The 18,743-nt window shown below is 34.4% G+C and overlaps 1 protein-coding gene across 1 annotated transcript in view; it reads left to right on the forward strand.

The window, feature by feature from the left end:
• The window catches only part of HDX (highly divergent homeobox), a 173,307-nt gene that overhangs the window by 98,575 nt on the left and 55,989 nt on the right, over positions 1-18,743 (forward strand). Inside the window, exon 5 of the mRNA XM_060002196.1 lies at positions 10,077-10,223. Within this exon, the coding sequence (XP_059858179.1) occupies positions 10,077-10,223 (147 nt within the window). The remainder of the gene's footprint in view (positions 1-10,076; positions 10,224-18,743) is intronic.

The following is an 18,743-nucleotide window of genomic DNA, read 5'->3' on the forward strand; positions in this document are numbered from 1 at the left end:
CAATACATAAGGCAAATGCTAACAGCCATAAAAGAGGAAATCGACAGTAACACAATCAGAGTAGGGGACTTTAACACCCCACTTTCACCAACGGACAGACCATCCAAAATGAAAATAAATAAAAAACAAAAGCTTTAAATGATACATTAAAAAAGATGGACTTAATTGACATTTATAGGACATTCCATCCAAAAACAACAGAATACATATTCTTCTCAAGTAATCATGGAACATTCTCCAGGATAGATCATATCTTGTGTCACAAATCAAGCCTTGGTGAAATTAAGAAAATTGAAATCATATCAGGTATATTACCCAACCACAGTGCTATGAGACAAGATATCAATTACAGAAAAAAATCTGTACAAAATACAAACACATTGAGGCTAAACAATACACTACTAAACAACCAAGAGATCACTGAAGAAATCTAAGAGGAAATCAAAACATACCTAGAAACAATTGACAGTGAAAACACAATGACACCAACCTATAGGATGCAGCAAAAGCAGTTCTAAGAGGGAAGTTTATAGCAATACAATACTTCCTCAAGAAACAAAAAAACATCGCAAATAAACAACCTAACCTTACACCTAAAGCAATTAGAGAAAGAAGAACAAAAAAGCCCCAATGTTAGCAGAAGGAAAGAAATCATAAGAATCAGATCAGAAATAAATTAAAAAGAAATGAAGGAAATGATACTAAAGATCAATAAAACTAAAATCTGGCCCTTTGAGAAGATAAACAAAGTTGATAAACCATTAGCCAGACTCATCAAGAAAAAAAGGGAGAAGACTCAAATTAGTAGAATTAGAAATGAAAATGGAGAAGTTACAGCTGACACTGCAGAAATACAAAGGACCATGAGAGATTTCTAAAAGCAACTCTATGCCAATAAAATGGAAAACCTGGAAGAAATGGACAAATTCTTAGAAATACACAACCTTCCAAGACTAAACCAGGAAGAAATAGAAAATATGAACAGACCAATCACAAGCACTGAAATTGAACCTGTGATTAAAAATCTTCCAACAAACAAAAGCACAGGACCAGATGGCTTCACAGGCTAATTCTATCAAACATTTAGAGAGACCTAAAACCTATCCTTCTCAAACTCTTCCAGAACTGTTCCTTCCCCTTCCAGATGGAGGAACACTCCCAAACTCATTCTACAAGGCCACCATCACCGTGATACCAAAACCTGAGAAAGTTGTCACAAAAAAGAAAACTACAGACCAATATCACTGATGAACATAGATGCAAAAATTCTCAACAAAATACTAGCAAACAGAATCCAACAGCACATTAAAATGATCATGCACCATAATCAAGTGGGATGTTTCCCAGGAATGCAAGGATTCTTCAATATATGCAAATCAATCAATGTGATACACCATATTAACAAATTAAAGAAAAAACATATGATCATCTCAATAGATGCATATAAAGCTTTTGAAAAATTCAACACCCATTTAAGATAAAAAACCTCTTGAAAGTAGGCAGAGAGCAAAGTTAATAACATTGCTCAACATAATAAAGACCATATATGACAAACCCACAACCACCATTGTCCTCAATGTTGAAAACTGAAACCATTTCCACTAAGATCAGGAACAAGATAAGGTTGCCCATTCTCACCACTATTATTCAACATACTTTTGGAAATTTTAGCCACAGCAATCAGAGAAGAAAAAGAAATAAAAGGAATCCAAATCAGAAAAGAAGAAGTAAAGCTGTCACTCTTTGCAGGTGATATGATACTATAACTAGATAATCCTAAAGATGCTATCAGAAAATTACTAGAACTAATCAGTGAATTTGGTAAAGTAGCAGGACACAAAATTAATGCATAGAAATCTCTTGCATTCCTATGCACTAATGATGAAAAATCTGAAAGTGAAATTAAGAAAACACTCCCATTTACCAATACAACAAGAAGAATAAAATATCTAGGATTAAACCTACCTAAGGAGACAAAAGACCTTCATGCAGAAAATTGTAAGACACTGATGAAAGAAATTGAAGATGATACAAATAGATGGAGAGATATACCATGTTCTTGGATTGGAAGAATCAACACTGTGAAAATGACTCTACTACACAAAGCAATCTACAGTTTCAATTCAAACGTTATCAAACTACCACTGGCATTTTTCACAGAACTAGCACAACATAATTTCACAATTTGTTTGGAAACACAAAAGACCCCGAAGAGCCAAAGAAATCTTGATAATTAAAAACGAAGCTGGAAGAATCAGGCTCCCTGACTTCAGACTATACTACAAAGCTACAGTAATCAAGACAGTATGGTACTGGCACAAAAACAGAAATATAGATCATTGGAACAGGATAGAAAACCCAGAGATAAACCCACGCACATATGGTCACCTTATCTTTGATAAAGGAGGCAAAAATATACAGTGGAGAAAAGAAAGCCTCTTCAATAAGTGGTGCTGGGAAAACTGGACAGGAACATGTAAAAGAATGAAATTAGAATACTCCCTAACACCATACACAAAAAGAAACTCAAAATGGATTAAAGACCTAATTGTAAGGCCAGACACTATCAAACTCTTAGAGGAAAAGATAGGCAGAACACTCTATAACATAAATCACAGCAAGATTCTTTTTGAACCATCTCCTAGCGAAATGGAAATAAAAATAAACAAATGGGACCTAATGAAACTTAAAAGCTTTTGCACAGCAAAGGAAACCATAAACAAGACCAGAAGACAACCCACAGAATGGGAAAAAAAATATTTGCAAATGAGGCAACTGACAGAGGATTAATCTCCAAATTTTACAAGCAGCTCATGCAGCTCAATATCAAAAAAACTAACAACCCAATCCAAAAATGGGCAGAAGACCTAAATACACATTTCTCCAAAGAAGATATACAGATTGCCAACAAACACATGAAACAATGCTCAACATCATGAATCATTAGAGCAATGCAAATCAAAACTACAATGAGATATCTTCTCACACCAGTCAGAGTGCTCATCATCAAAATATCTACAAACAATAAATGCTGGAGAGGGTGTGGGGAAAAGGGAACCCTCTTGCAGTCTTGGTGGGAATGTAAATTGATACAGCCACTGTGGAGAACAGTATGGAGGTTCCTTAAAAACTAAAAATAGAACTGCTATACGACCCAGCAATCCCACTACTAGGGATTTACCCTGAGAAAACCATAATTCAAAAAGAGTCATGTACCACAATATTCATTGCAGCTCTATTTACAATAGCCAGGACATGAAAGCGACCTAAGTGTCCATTGATACATTAATGGATAAAGAAGATGTGGCACATATATAGAATGGAATATTACTCAGCCAGAAAAAGAAATGAAATTGAGATACTTGTAGTGAAGTGATGGACATAGAATCTGTCATACAGAGTGAAGTAAGTCATAAAGAGGAAAACAAATACTGTATGCTAACACCTATATATGGAATCTAAAAAAAAAAGGAATGGTCATGAAGAACCTAGGGGAAATATGGGAATAAAGACACAGACCTACTAGAGAATGGACTTGAGGATACGGGGAGTGGGTAGTGTAAGCTGGGACAAAGTGAGAGAGTGACATGGACATATATACGCTACCAAATGTAAAACAGATAGCTAGTGGGAACCACCCGCATAGTGCAGGGAGATCAGCAAGGTGCTTTTTGACTTAGCTGGAGTGAGATATTGAGGATGGGAGGGAGGGCGACGCAAGAGAGAAGAGATATTGGGATATATGTATATGTATAACTGATTCACTTTGTTATAAAACAGAAACTAACACACCATTATAAAGTAATTATACTCCAATAAAGATGTTTAAATTAAAAAATGGGCAAAAGACTTCAATACACATTTGCCAAATAAAATATACAAATGGGTAACAGGTGTATAAAAAATGTCCAACATCACAGGAAAATGCAAATAAAAATCACAATGAAATATCACCTCATACCCATTAGCATGGTAACTATTAAAAAATTAAGCTAACAAGTGTTCGTGAGCCTATGGAGAAAGTAGAACACTTGTACATTGTTGATGGGAATGTAAAGTGGTGCAGTCACTATGGAAAGTGCTATGATGGTTCCTCCAAAAATTAAAAATACGACTAACATATGATCCAGACATTCAATTTCTGGGTGTGTACCCCAAGGAGTTAAAAGAAGGGACTCAAACAGATACCTGAACATGGACATTTTTAGTAGCTTTCTTCACAATAGCCAAAATGTGGAAGCAACCCAAATGTCCATCAGCAGAAACATTGATAAACAAATGTGGTATATACATGAAAGGGAATATTATTCATTCTTAAAAAGAGAGGAAATTCTGACACATGCTATAACATGAGTGAACCTTGAGGAAAGTATGCTAAGTGAAATAAAGCAGCTACAAAAAGACCAATACTGTATTGTTCCACTTTGATAAGCTATCTGGAGTATTCAAACTCATTTAAACAGAAAGTAGAATGCTGGTTGCCAGGTGGCTGGAGAGATGAGGAAATGGGAGTTGTTGTTTAATGGCTATGAAAAACTTTGGAGATTGGTTGCACAACAATGTGAATGTATTTACCACTACTGAATTGTACACTTAAAAATAAAGTGGTACATCTTATATTAGTGTGTTTGATCACAATTTGGAAAAAAATAGTTAAATTAAATTTCCACCCAGAAGTCACAAAATAGTATTCTTTATGAGGACCCCATATTCAATCTCTTATAGATAAGAAGACATTTTCACTGGAGGTGGGTACTGTATCAATAAGTAAATTGAATGGAATAATATATCTGTAAAGCATACATTTTTTTAAATCATACAGTTTAAAAGGGTAATGCATTGATAATCATAGAAAATGTATTTCATATGATTTAAAATAACATTGTTTACAAAAAAGATATCTAACATATGTTTAGCACATTCCTGGTCACTAAGGATATACAAATTTTAAAAAAATAATAAATAAAAAAGAAAAGCATTTCTCAGAAAAATAAGGCCAATAAGCATATAAAAATGCTTGGTCTTTCTTAAAGAAATATAAATCAAAAGAGCACGATACCATGTTTCACTAAACTAGCAAAAATTATAAAGTTGGATAATACCTAGCATTGATAAAGATGTAGGAAAATAAGGACTATCATACATTTCAGCCTTTGTTCAGGCAATTTCTCTATGTTTACAAAAAAAAGAAAATTAAATGCACATACTCTTTGGCCAACCAATTCCATTTTGTGGTATAAGACCTAAAATTAAATCCCCATATTATATGTGTCTTGATATCTAGGGAAAGCCGAGTGGGTCTTGAATGATGGCCCAATCACAAGTTCCCCTTATCATCGTGTTCCTGAAGATAAAGTACCATATTCAAACAACTCTCCTTAGCATGGGGACCAGGCACAGTGGCTGCTTATCCCTGAATAGCAAGCTACAGTTCCCTGCTAGCCCACAGAATGATTCAAACAAGTCAATCACATTCTCCTGTGGGAAACAGAGATTTCACCATGCCTAGGGGTTACACCACAGCCTCTGCTTGTTCATTCTGTTTCCAAGTAGAATTATCCTATGGCCCTGCATGGCATACAGTGTTCTCCTCTTATAGGCTGTGAGTATGTGTGACTAATACACTACTGTTGATTTCATCTGTCTAGTGTTGAGAATCAGTTGTTTATCAATCCCTATAACTTTAAGCAGGAATCCCTTCCTTGTCAACTGGAAGAAGTGGAGGTGATAAAAACATATGGCTTGGAATTTCCTGTTATATATAATTGCAAATATAAAGCAAGATATAGGTACCAGAATGTCCATTTCAGCATTGATTTTAATAGCAATAACCTGAAAACCACCTAAATGTTCGCCATTAGATAACTAAATTAGATAATATAATTAGAAAATATTAGATAACAATTACATAAATTGTATAGTGTCCATATGATGGAGCACAATGTAGAAGTTAAAAAGACTGAAGTATATCTGTATGTGATGATATAGAAACATCTTCAAGATATACGAAGTGAAAAAAATTAAGTTATAGTATCATCAATTTTTTTCTAAGTGTATGTGCATTTTTACCCTGGAAATTTACCCAGGAAACTACTGACAGTGGTTGCCTTTGGTGTCAGGATTGGAAGTTTGTAACTAAGGAAGGAGAAAGACTGTAGCTCATTTTATAGCTTTCTAATTGTTTGGCTTTTTTTTAATCAAGTGCATATTTATTTTTACAATGAAAATAAAAGTAAAAAGGCATGATACCTGCTATTAAGCAGCACATTGTCTAGTGGAAAAATGAACAAGCTTTCACAAAACAAGTTTGAAATCTCAACACCATGGGTTAATATCTGGACTGATTTTTGGGATAAGGCAGAGTAGTGCACAGCATGTGGAAAGCTGAGGGAGTAAGGTGAAGGAAGTGCTAATTGAGCTAGAATTTTTTTAATAGTTCTCACTTCGAAAGGGTTACTCCTATGTACAAATATATAATTCAGTTCCACATTTAACTAAGATACATACTTAAAACAGGAAACTCTGCTCCCCAATATCAGAGTTTTGTCACTTAGTTTTATTTTTAAGAGAAAAATAAAAGAACTAAATTCCTGGAAGTGTCCTAGAGGCTGGTGAAGAGGCCAGAAGATTTTTTTCTATTGTGTTACAATATAATCCAGGTGAAATCAAAACAATTGTCTTGTCACATGGGTCAAACCTCAGCTTTCACCTGGATTTCCAGGGTTACTGGAATGTTACTCTGAACAAAATCAGCAAGATAATTGACTAATATGTCTCCCTCACTTAAGTCAGCAGTTAAGGCTGAGGGTTGTCTTGTAAAGTGAAAGTGGCTTTATATATATATTTTTAAACATCTTTATTGGGGTATAATTGCTTTACAAGGGTGTGTTAGTTTCTACTTTATAACAAAGTGAATCAGTTATACATATACATATGTTCCCATATCTCTTCCCTCTTGCATCTCCCTCCCTCCCAACCCTCCCTATCCCACCCCTCCATGCGGTCACAAAGCACCGAGCTGATCTCCCTGTGCTATGCAGCTGCTTCCCACTAGCTATCTACCTTACATTTGGTAGTGTATATATGTCCATGCCTCTCTCTTGCTTTGTCACAGCTCACCCTTCCCCCTCCCCATATCCTCAAGTCCGTTCTCTAGTAGGTCTGTGTCTTTATTCTTGTCTTACCTCTAGGTTCTAGATTTCAGTAGAGAGACAAAACTGATTTCAACTTCAGGCTCCTCGGGGAAGAATTCGCCTTCTCCTTTAAGTGCCCACATTTTATTTCTTCAGTAAATGAGTATTCAGTTTTAATGTTAATTGATTTTTATTCCCTTATTTATTTTCTTAGTTAAAATATGCTCTTAGGAGCTTTAAAAATAACTGCCCTTTCCCCCATAAGCTTCTACTTATCAGGCGTTGTCATAAGTTGCCTTCAGCATTGCTAATGCAGGACATTTCCAACAAATCAAATCAGCTTTTATTTAGTTCAATTTAAGGGATGAATCAGCTTTGGATGTCCTCTAAATGAATTACAAATTAATTGGCTCAGTGTGTTCAGTGTTCTGTTCATTATTCCTTCCAATTGACAATAATGTAGGCTAAATTATAGTGGAGAATTTGGTTCAATGGAAAAATATGGGAATATTTATGCTGCCTGTTATGAATTGTTTGAATCTACCTAGAACCTTACTACCATTTATTTTGCTCTTTGTTTTGCTTTGAGAATTTTAGCTCCACAAATATTGTACAATCAATATAGGAGGGACATGTAATGAGATTTTTATGTTATAAATATTATAACTTGAGGGTTATTTCACTTGATTAAAAAAGAAACTTGGATGACATGTTTTGATTCTTTTATTGGAAACATGTAATTTAGTACCAATACTTGTAATAACTGTTACTCATCAGGTTTTTTTTTTTTTAACTTGGGGAAGAACAGATCTAGCTGGAAAGGAAATTGATTGACACACACTCAAAGAAAAACTGTACTATATGTCTTATGAAAAGACACATGCTAATTGTACAATCTAATTTCACTTTCTTGGTGGTAAACTGAGAATTCATATATTGTTTTTCCTCCTGATAGCTAACATTTCTTTTCAAAAGATTGTAGCTTTAAGACAAATTTGCACCTGTTGTTTAGTATTGTATCAGTTTTAGTTATGATAACTCTTTTATTTGAGTCATGGTTTATATGTTGTGTACATTATTTTCTGTTGTTACCTATATCTAATTTAGGAGAGGGTTCCATTTTAAATTTCAATTAGGAAGGAAACATTGAAAGCAGTTTATGTCTAGGAAGTCTTTGAAGTCTAACCTCTCTGTGGGGCCAGATCATTTATTCTTAGGTAGAAGGCAGCAACAGAACCTCACATCTCATGCCATAATGATTTGCCACTTTTGTCCTCAATTCATTCAGTCTCACAGGCTTTTTCTGTCTCTCACTCTTGCTCTCACCACATTCTTTCATCACAAACACACACATACAGGATTTTGCAGCATATAGTTAGATAGATAGATAGATAGATAGATAGATAGATAGATAGATAGATATAGATATTCAGTTTTCAAATTTTATTTTTATTTAAAATTTTGGTCATAAAGGTTCCTATTAAATTGTTTAAACAATATTTAACTTAGGAAGTGAAAATCTTCTGTTTTCCCTATATACAGTTGGTTATTATATATTCTTGCAGAATTTCTTCCACGTGTCAGCATTTTTCTTTTGTTTTCCTTTTTATTTTTTTAACATCTAATTGCTTTACAATAGTGTGTTAGTTTCTGCTGTAAAACAAAGTGAATCAGCTATATGTATACATATATCCCCTCAACAGCATACATATGTATATATATTTTTTTTTTAAATAAATTTATTTATTTATTGACTGCATTGGGTCTTCATTGCTGTGCACGGGCTTTCTCTAGTTGCCATGAGCAGGGGCTACTCTTTGTTGCAGTTGAGGTGTGTGGGCTTCTCATTATGGTGGCTTCTTTTGTTGCGGAGCACAGGCTCTAGGTACGGGGGCTGCAGTAGTTGTGTCATGCAGGCTCAATAGTTGTAGCTCAGGCTTAGTTGCTCCATGAGAGCATGTGAGATCCTCCTGGACCAGGGCTCGAACCCATGTCCCCTGCATTGGCAGGCAGATTCTTAACCACTGCACCAGCAGGGAAGTCCCTATATTTTTAACTAAAGTTAATTTTCAGATTTTTTTACCACCCCTTGAGTTAATTGGAGACACCATAGGGATAAAGCTACTAGAAAATAATCAGATATATTTCTACTTCTAGCTCTGCTATGGTCTCTCTGTGCCCTGTTGAATAAGTCCTTTGACCTTTCTTTTCATGACTCCTTATTCACAAATAGAGGTCATTATTCTATCATGCTTCTAATTTATTTCCTAGGGATGCCTCCAGGATTCGTTGAATTCAAACAATATATAAAGTCCATAGTTTATTGGTTCAAAAAAACCCTAAGAGTAAAAAGGATGGGCTTATTCTGAAACTTTCTGAAGCCATAAATATGATTGTTCTTTGAAAACAACATTATCTTATTACATTTATCTTATTTAGTCTTTTAATTTATTATAACATTAGTAGGAGCCAATCTGTGGTAAATCTAGATTAATTTATCAAAAGACAACACTGTGACATGATCCTGACTGGTATGTTTTTAAATATATGTAGTGTGAATGTGAATATACGTGTTATAGAAAAAAGTTTGAAAGAACATATATTAGAATTAACAAGTGTAATTTCCAGGATTGTTAGTGATTTAAATTCTCTTCTTTTTAAATATATCTGTATTTTCTACAATTAATATGTATTATTTATGTGACTACAACCATTTTTATCAACATTGCTTAATTGTTATCAGGTAAATTTTTTACTCATTTTATTCTAGCACACTTTCATGTCATAGTAATAAATACCATGATAATGCCCATTTCAGGAAGGGGGAACACAGAGTAAGAATTGTGAAATAATTTATTTGTTGAAAGTAACCTAGCACATATCACTCTGATGATTTAATATTTTTCCTTTGAGTATTCTAATTTTTTAAAATGTTTTTTACAGCTACAAGACCGCACTCAGTTCAGTGACCAAGACTTAGCCACCCTTAAGAAGTACTGGGACAATGGCATGACCAGCCTTGGCTCTGTTTGTAGAGAGAAAATTGAAGCAGTGGCAACTGAATTGAGTGTTGACTGTGAAATAGTTCGGGTAAGGTATTTTCAATAATTTTCATGTTGTGGTTGAAGAGTGTCATAAATGAAAGCCTTAAAAAGTTGTATGGTTGGCATTTCTCTAATTAGTGATGTTGAGCATCTTTTCATGTGCTTTTTGGCCATCTGTATGTCTTCTTTGGAGAAATGTTTATTTAGAGATTCTGCCCATTTTTTGGTTGGGTTGTTTGTTTTTTTCATATTGAGCTGCATGAGCTGTTCATATATTTTTGAGATTAATCCCTTGTCAGTCGCTTCATTTGCAAATATTTTCTCCCATTCTGAGGGTTGTGTTTTCATTTTGTTTATGGTTTCCTTTGCTGTGAAAAACGTTTAAAGTTTTGCTAGGTCCCATTTGTTTATTTTTGTTTTTATTTCCATTTCTCTAGGAGATAGGTCAAAAAAGATATTGCTGTGATTTATGTCAAAAAGTGTTCTGCCTATGTCTTCCTCTAAGAGTTTTATAGTGTCTGGCCTTATAGTTAGGTCTTTAATCCATTTTGAGTTTATTTTTGTGTATGGTGTTAGGGAGGGTTCTATTTTCATTCTTTTACATGTAGCTGTCCAGTTGTCCCAGCACTACTTATTGAAGAGATTGTCTTTTCTCCATTGTATATTCTTGCCTCCTTAGTCATAGATTAGTTGACCATAGGTGAATGGATTTATCTCTGGACTTTCTGTCCTGTTTCATTGATTTATGTATCTGTTTTTGTGTCAGTACCATACTGTTTTGATTATGGTAGCTTTGTAGTATAGTCTGAAGTCAGCCTGATTCCTTCAGCTCCATTCTTCTTTCTCAAGATCGTTTTGGCTATCTGGGGTCTTCTGTTTTTCCATACAAATTCTAATTTTTTTTGCTCTAGTTCTCTGAAAAATGCCTCACACTGGTCAGAATGGCCACCATCAAAAAATCTACAAACAATAAATACTGGAGAGAGTGTAGAGAAAATAGGACCCTCCTACACTGTTAGTGGGAATGTAAATTGGTACAACCATTATGGAGAACAGTATGGAGGTTTCTTAAAAAACTATATATAGAGCTACCATATGATCCAGCAATCCCACTCCTGGGCATATATCCAGAGAAAACCAAAATTCAAAAAGATACATACACCCCAATGTTCACTGAAGCACTATTTACAGTAGTCAAGGCATGGAAGCAACCTAAAAGTCCATCAACAGAGGAATGGATAAAGAAGTTGTGGTACATATATACAATGGAATATTACTCAGCCATAAAAAGAGAATGAAATAATGCCATTTGCAGCAACATGAATGGACCTAGAGATTATCACACTAAATGAAGTAAGTCAGACAGAGAAAGACAAATAGCATATGATATCACTTATATGTGGGATGTAATTTTAAAAATGATACAAATGGACTTATATGCAAAAGAGAAACAGACTCACAGATCTTGAAATCAAACTTATGGTTACCAAAGGGAAAATGTGGCAGGAAATGATAAATTAGGAGATTGGGATTAACATATACACACTACTATATATAAAATTGGTAACAAAAAGGACCTACTCTGTAACACAGGGAACTTTACTCAATACTCTGTAATAATCTCTATGGGAAAAGAATCTGAAAAAGAATGGATATATGTATAACTGATTCATTTTGCTGTATACCTGAAACTAACACAACATTGTTAATCAACTATACTTCAATAAAAATTAATTTAAAAAATTGTATGAGGTGCTTTAAACAATGCCATCAATAAAGTGAAAAAGATAACCCACAGAATGGGAGGAAATATGTTCAAATCAAATATCTGATAAGGATCTTATCCAGAATATGTAAAGAACTCTTACATATCAATAATAAAAAGGCAAATAGTGCAATTTAAAAATGGGCAATAGATTAGAATAGTCATTTTTCCAAAGAAGATGTACAAGTGGCCAATAAATACACTAAAATATGTTCGACATCATTTGTCATTATGGAAATCAAAACCACAATGAGATACCTCTTAACACCCACTATGATGGCTATAATAAGAAAGACAGGTAATAAGTGTTGGCCAGGATGTGGAGCAATTGGAACCATTATACACTTCTGGTGAAAATATAAAATGTTTTAACCACTTTGGAAAACAGTCCTCAAAATTTTTAACATAGAGTTACCATATGACAGCAATTCCATTCTTAGGTATACACTCAAAAGAAATGAAAAGTATGTCCACTCAAAAACTTATACATGGAGATGCAAAATCTCTCGTATGGAGGGCCAACTATGGGACTTGAGTATCTGTGGATTTTGGTATCCCCGATGGGTCTTGGAACCCCCCCAAGGCTACTTCCCAACTGTAGAGTCACATAACTAAGTTGTTGCAAACATACTTAAAATGTTTCCAATAATTGCATCAAGCAAAAAAAAAAAAAAGGTATTTCCTTTAGTGTTTACATCTACATTGATAACATCAATTCATCATTTTTTTTTGTTATTCAGACCAGAGCAGCTTGTTTCTTTATTGCAGATAATACAGTTTGTTCAGAGCTTTGTGACCTCCTAGAGGTGTGGGATAGGGAGGATGCGAGGGAGGGAGATGCAAGAGGGAAGAGATATGGGAACATATGTATAACTGATTCACTTTGTTATAAAGCAGAAACTAACACACCATTGTAAAGCAATTATACTCCAATAAAGATGTAAAAAAAATGTGCTTGAAGAGAGAGGTGTAGAATTATGCAACATCATTTCAACATATATGACTACAGAACACTTTTTTCAAAAGACTGACATTGCACAGGGACATCAGTTAAGGGGTCATTGCTTTAAGTGTCTTCACATTTGTGACATTTTATTTTTCCTTTGCAATAGTCCTATGAGGTATAGAAGAACAAGGTCACACCTTTCAGATAAAAATGTTGCTAATAAATAATTAAAACTAACTGATATATCAAGTATTAATCGAATATATAGGATGTCATTTACTATTCTAGTCACCATAGGGCTAGAATGAAAATGTAAATCTTAGTTCTTGCTCTACTTGAAGAGATAAGTCATACAAGAGGAAAACAACCATGAAATGGTACTTTCTTTTTATCCAACAATATTTTTATACAAGTTTTAGTACATAATGGCATCTGATGTTGCCTGATTACTGAAAATAAGACTCATGGATGGTAAATTATTCACTGAAGTTATAAGCAGGTCAGTTCTGGACCTTACATTACCACTTGAACTTTGTGAATTCCAAAAGAAAATCACTAACTGGTATAATGTCTATCATATAAAGAAAAGAAAGGATAACTATATCCCCCAATAATTAGTCAGCAATATCAATGCACCAGCACTGGAGTATTGTTGAATCCAACCTCGTGATCTTCTAAAAATGACCATTCAAAAGTCCCTGGGAAATCACTAAACTCCTTTAGAAGGATTTAGCTAGAACTCTCTGTGTTTCTATAATAATATTTTATTGGTCAAGATTGACAAAGTAGAACATTACCCTTTGTTTCCAAAGTGAGACACAAGGCCCTTGGTTTTGTTATTTAAGAAGTGTGTCCTCACCAAATGAACCTACCTACGAAACAGAAATAGACTCACAGACATAGAGAACAGACCTGTGGTTGCCAATGGCAGAGGGTGGGGGAGGGATAGAGTGGGAGTTTGGGGTTAGCAGATGCAAGCTATTATATACAGAAGAAATAAACAACAAGGTCTTACTGTATTGCACAGGGAACTGTATTCAATATCCTGTGATAAACCATAGTGGAAAAGAATATAAAAAAGAATATGTATGTATATATATATATATATATATATATATATATATATATATCTGAATCACTTTACTGTACAGCAGAAATTAACACAACATTGTAAATCAACTATACTTCAATTTAAAAAAAAAGAAGTGTGTCCTGTAAAATTAACATTATCTTTAGTCTTAATGAAAGATTATTACAAGGGCTTCTAACAATGGGGAACTTACACTACAAAATTTGGCCAGCATGTAATAACGAGAGATATTCTTCTGTCATAAAATTTTTAAAAGACAGTATATTTGCTTTGTTTGGAGGTTTTTGGCATTCTCCACTAATGGCCTCTCTACTACATGTTACATTATTAACATTAACTTGTTTGGAAAGTTGGCAAAAAGTTGCTATATCGTATTACTTCAAGTGGTTCTATGGTACTACAAACATAAACTAGGGACCAAAGAAACAATAAAAATATTCATCTATGTTAAGAGACTGATTATTCATAATGGTCAGAAATTCTGAATTCTACATATAATACAAGGTGGAATTTCAATTAACACTTTAGTATTACGGTGACAGCGTTCACGGCTCAACCAGTAACTAATGGGATAACTTTGGGTGTCACTCTCTAAAATTCAGTGTTCACAGCTGTTTAAAAAGAGAGAGAGAGAGAGAGAGAGAGAGAGAACAAATTACCTGCTTCACTGGGGTGAAAGAAATGAGAACTGAATATATTCTAAGGATCACTGGTCCCTTCAGGGAGCCAGTTCCAAATTACTTAGGAAAACACTTAATACTATACCTTTCCCATGTCCCAAGGAGATTAGTATAAGTATCAACATACTCCAAGGCTCTGTGAAGTTCTGCTGTAATGAAATTTATTAACTTTCCATAACCAAGTGTTTCTCCAGTCTACTTGTTCCCAAAACAATTCTGCTTTTTCCTGTTGGTACCCCCAAGAATCAGTGCTACCCAGAACACACTTGAGGGCGATGCCTCATGAAAACAAAAAGATGAATTTTAATGACCTCCAGGAATAAAAGTTTTGAACTTGATGATGTATTATTTCTGATTATAAGTAACACACACAATAAGACACCCTTGCCACCCTTGCTGGAGATAGCTGCAGAGTTCAAGTACCGATAATGTAACAGTAATGAGTTTGTACGGAGAGCAAATTGGATGCATCATGTGACGCTACCTATACAGAATGAGGTAAAGCTATCTTGAGTGTGAACATTGATTCATCTTTTTTAGGAAAAATTGATTTGACTTTGAAGAAAAGTTTATCAATTTCAAGATTATATCTATTCAAATTAAATAAAACTGCCAATTCTTGTGTCAGCTTACCATCATTAACATGAAAATCAAAAAGGCATACTATAAATTGAAAAGAAACTCTAAGCTTATGAATATCAACAAAGTATCCTTCAAATTTTTCTTGTAATTTTTGAAATCCTTGTATATAGAACTGGTGACTACGCCTACAATCTGCACATTGATTCATGTTAGAAAAGTGTATAAAATAATCATTTTTATTGATATGAAAAGTTTTAATCTTAGCAAAAATTATCACACTTGTCTGGGTAGTTCACAAATAAGCTCTTCCTTTCATTGAATCTTCAAGTATAACTTGATCTTATGCAGTGTGATCTCAGTGAAAAAAGTAGAAATCACATTGCCAGTTTTGTCTTTTATTAGTGAATATTCGGTAAACATTACTACTGTGGACTTATTGTTTGTGTCACTTCCAAATTCAGATGTTGAAACTCTAATCCACAATATGATGATATTTGGAGGTGGGGCCTTTGTAAGGTAATTAGGTTATGTTAGTTCCTGAGAGTGAGGACCTCAAGATGGGATTAATGCCATAATGAAAAGAGCCACATCTCTCTTTCTCTCTCTTGGCCCTGTGAGGACACACGGAGAAGTTGGCTGTCTACAAGCCAGGAAGTGGACTCTCACCAGACACCAGGTCTACTGGTGCCTTGATCTAGACAAATATTTGTTGTTTAAAGAAAACTTATACATGGATGTACACAACAGCATTATTCATAATAGCAAAAAAGTAGGAAAAATGTTCATCAAGTGAATGAATAGACAAAATGTGATATATGCATATAATGGAATATTATAGAGCCATATAAAGGAATGAAATACTGAAACATGCTATAAAATAGATGAATCTTGAAAACATTATGCCAAATGAAAGAAGCCAGTCACAAAAGACTGCATATTTTATAGTTCCATTTATATGAAATGTCCAGAATAGGCACATCTATAGAGACAGAGGGTGGATTTGTGGCTGCTAGGGGCTGGTGGGAGGGAGGAATGAGGAGTGACTGCTAATGGGTATAGGGTTTGTTTTTGGCATGATGAAAATGTTCTGGAATTAGCTAGTGGTAATTGTTGCACAACTCTGTGAATATGTTAAAAATATTTTCACTGTACACATTAAATGAGTGAGTTGTATGGCATGTTAAATATATCTTGATAACACTGTTTTTAAAATTGCATGAGATATCTGCCCTCTTAGCACAGCTGGCAGCACATAAGTTTCATAAAATTGCATGAGGTGATCTGAAATACAGTACTCCCCCCTTATTTGTGGTTTTGCTTTCTGCAATTTCAGTTACCTGTGCTCAACTGCAGTCTGAAAATATTAAATGGAAAATTCCAGAAATAAACAATTCATAAGTTTTCATTTGTGCTCTGTTTGGAATAGCATGATAGATCTTGTGTCCTCCTGCTCCATCCTAGGATGTGAATCATCCCTTTCTCCAGTGTATTTATGCTGTATATGCTACCCACCCATTAGTCACTTAGTAGCCATCTAAATTATCAGATTGACTGTCATGGTATCTCAGTGCTTGTGTTCAAGTAACCCTTATTTTACTTAATAATTGCCCCAAATCTCAAGAGTAGTGATGCTGGCAACTTGGATATTCTCTTACTGTGCCTAGTTTATAAATTAAACTTTATTGTAGGTGTGTGTATAGAAAAAAAAAAACATAGTATATATAGCGTTCGATACTATCCCTGGTTTCAGGCATTCATTCAGATAATAGGGGAGTACTGTACATCTCACATATTATATAATGAATGATAGATTGAAAAATTATATTGATCAGTCGTGCGAACTGTAGTTTACATTCCATTTAAAAGATACTTGTATAAGATTTAGATAGTGGCAGACGTATGGTGGTATTTAACAACCAGCTATTTAAGGAAAAAAAAAGCCCTGATTTATAACATTTGTTGATTTCTATGATATAAAGATTCCTGCCATGGCTGATTCCATGGCTTCTTCAATGCAGAGTTCAAAAGAGATGCTAACAATTGACTCTTGTGAGCAAGTATAAGTAGGATTCAGCTCACACTGGAGGATCATTACAGAAAATCAAGAATGAAGTACTATTAAAGAAAAAGGACAAAATGCAGAACTCTTCCAGAGGAAGAAATAAAGTATTTTCTCATACATATATGAAGAAAGAGGGAGAAATATAGGGAGAAATCATAGAGCACATTTCTCAAAATAAATAGTGTTCTCAAAATAAATACTGCTCTGTCCAGAGCCATGCTTTTTATTTTTTTTTAGGATTCAGATGAGAAATCAAATAAAATCCTGTATTTACTGAGCATGCTATGTGTTATATATACGAACAGGGAACTAGAAATGCGTTAGACACTTGTCCTATTTCTAAGGAGCTTTAAGTCTAGCAAAAGGGGTGACAAAAGAATATAAATGACTGAAGAGGAATTGGAGTGGTATCATGGTATGAGGAGCCTAATCAAAAGCCACAATTAGGGAAATACAGAGCATGTGTTTTTGTTGTCACTGTTTTTAATGTTTCTTTAAATCAAAGTTATACATGCACATAGCTTAAGGAGCTAAGTTCTGTAGAACTTGCTACAAAACCAACATTCTTTACTCCTCTCCTCCTACCATTTCCCGATAGCCAGAGTACTTTCTACTCTTTAAGATGATTCCTTTGGTATTTACCACCATCTGAATAATGTGGTATATTAATTAGAATTAGGTTTTGCTGTGAATAACAAAAAAACTCAAAATAACAACGGCTTAAACAAGATATTTCAATTCCATGTACAAGTCCAGAGCTGGCATGGCCCTTCTGCCTTGTGAAGTCCTCAAGAGACTCTAATGCCTTCCATCTTCCATTCTGCCATCCCTATGATGTAGCCCTGGTCCTCAAGGTCCAAAATTATGGCATTTACAGTCCAGGCAGCATGACAGAGATGGGGAGAAAGAAGGGACAAAAAGTGTGTACTAGCTATCTTTTAAAAGGGATTCCCAGAAACTGCCACAAGACATATTCACTTAAATCCCATTGGCTAAATATTAGTCACATGGTCATACCTAACTACAAGGGAAGCTGCAAATGTAGTTATATTGTAGAGAGTCATGTGCCCAGCTAAACTTTCAGTTATTATTGGAAGAGGGAGAAAGATATTGGGGAACACCTAGCTGTCTCATCTATCTGTTTATATCACTACTTCTTGATTTTTCAGTGTTAGGCATTGTTGATTGATTTTTGACTATGCAATGCAAAGCATTTTGTCTAACTCTTTCAAGATCTCTTTATTGATCCTTTCACCTACATGCATACTTCTTCTCTTCTTATCCTCACAGTATAATTATTCCATAATTTTGGTTAGTTTGATATTTTGTGTTAACATTATTATGACTATGTAAATGCTTTACACATTTGACTTGCGTGGTATAATATTATTTTTGTCCTTTTCTGCATACTATTATTCTGTTTCCTTGGAGTTCTTTATTT

This window comes from Delphinus delphis, chromosome X, assembly GCF_949987515.2.
Source record: "Delphinus delphis chromosome X, mDelDel1.2, whole genome shotgun sequence".
Taxonomy (NCBI): Eukaryota; Metazoa; Chordata; class Mammalia; order Artiodactyla; family Delphinidae; genus Delphinus; species Delphinus delphis.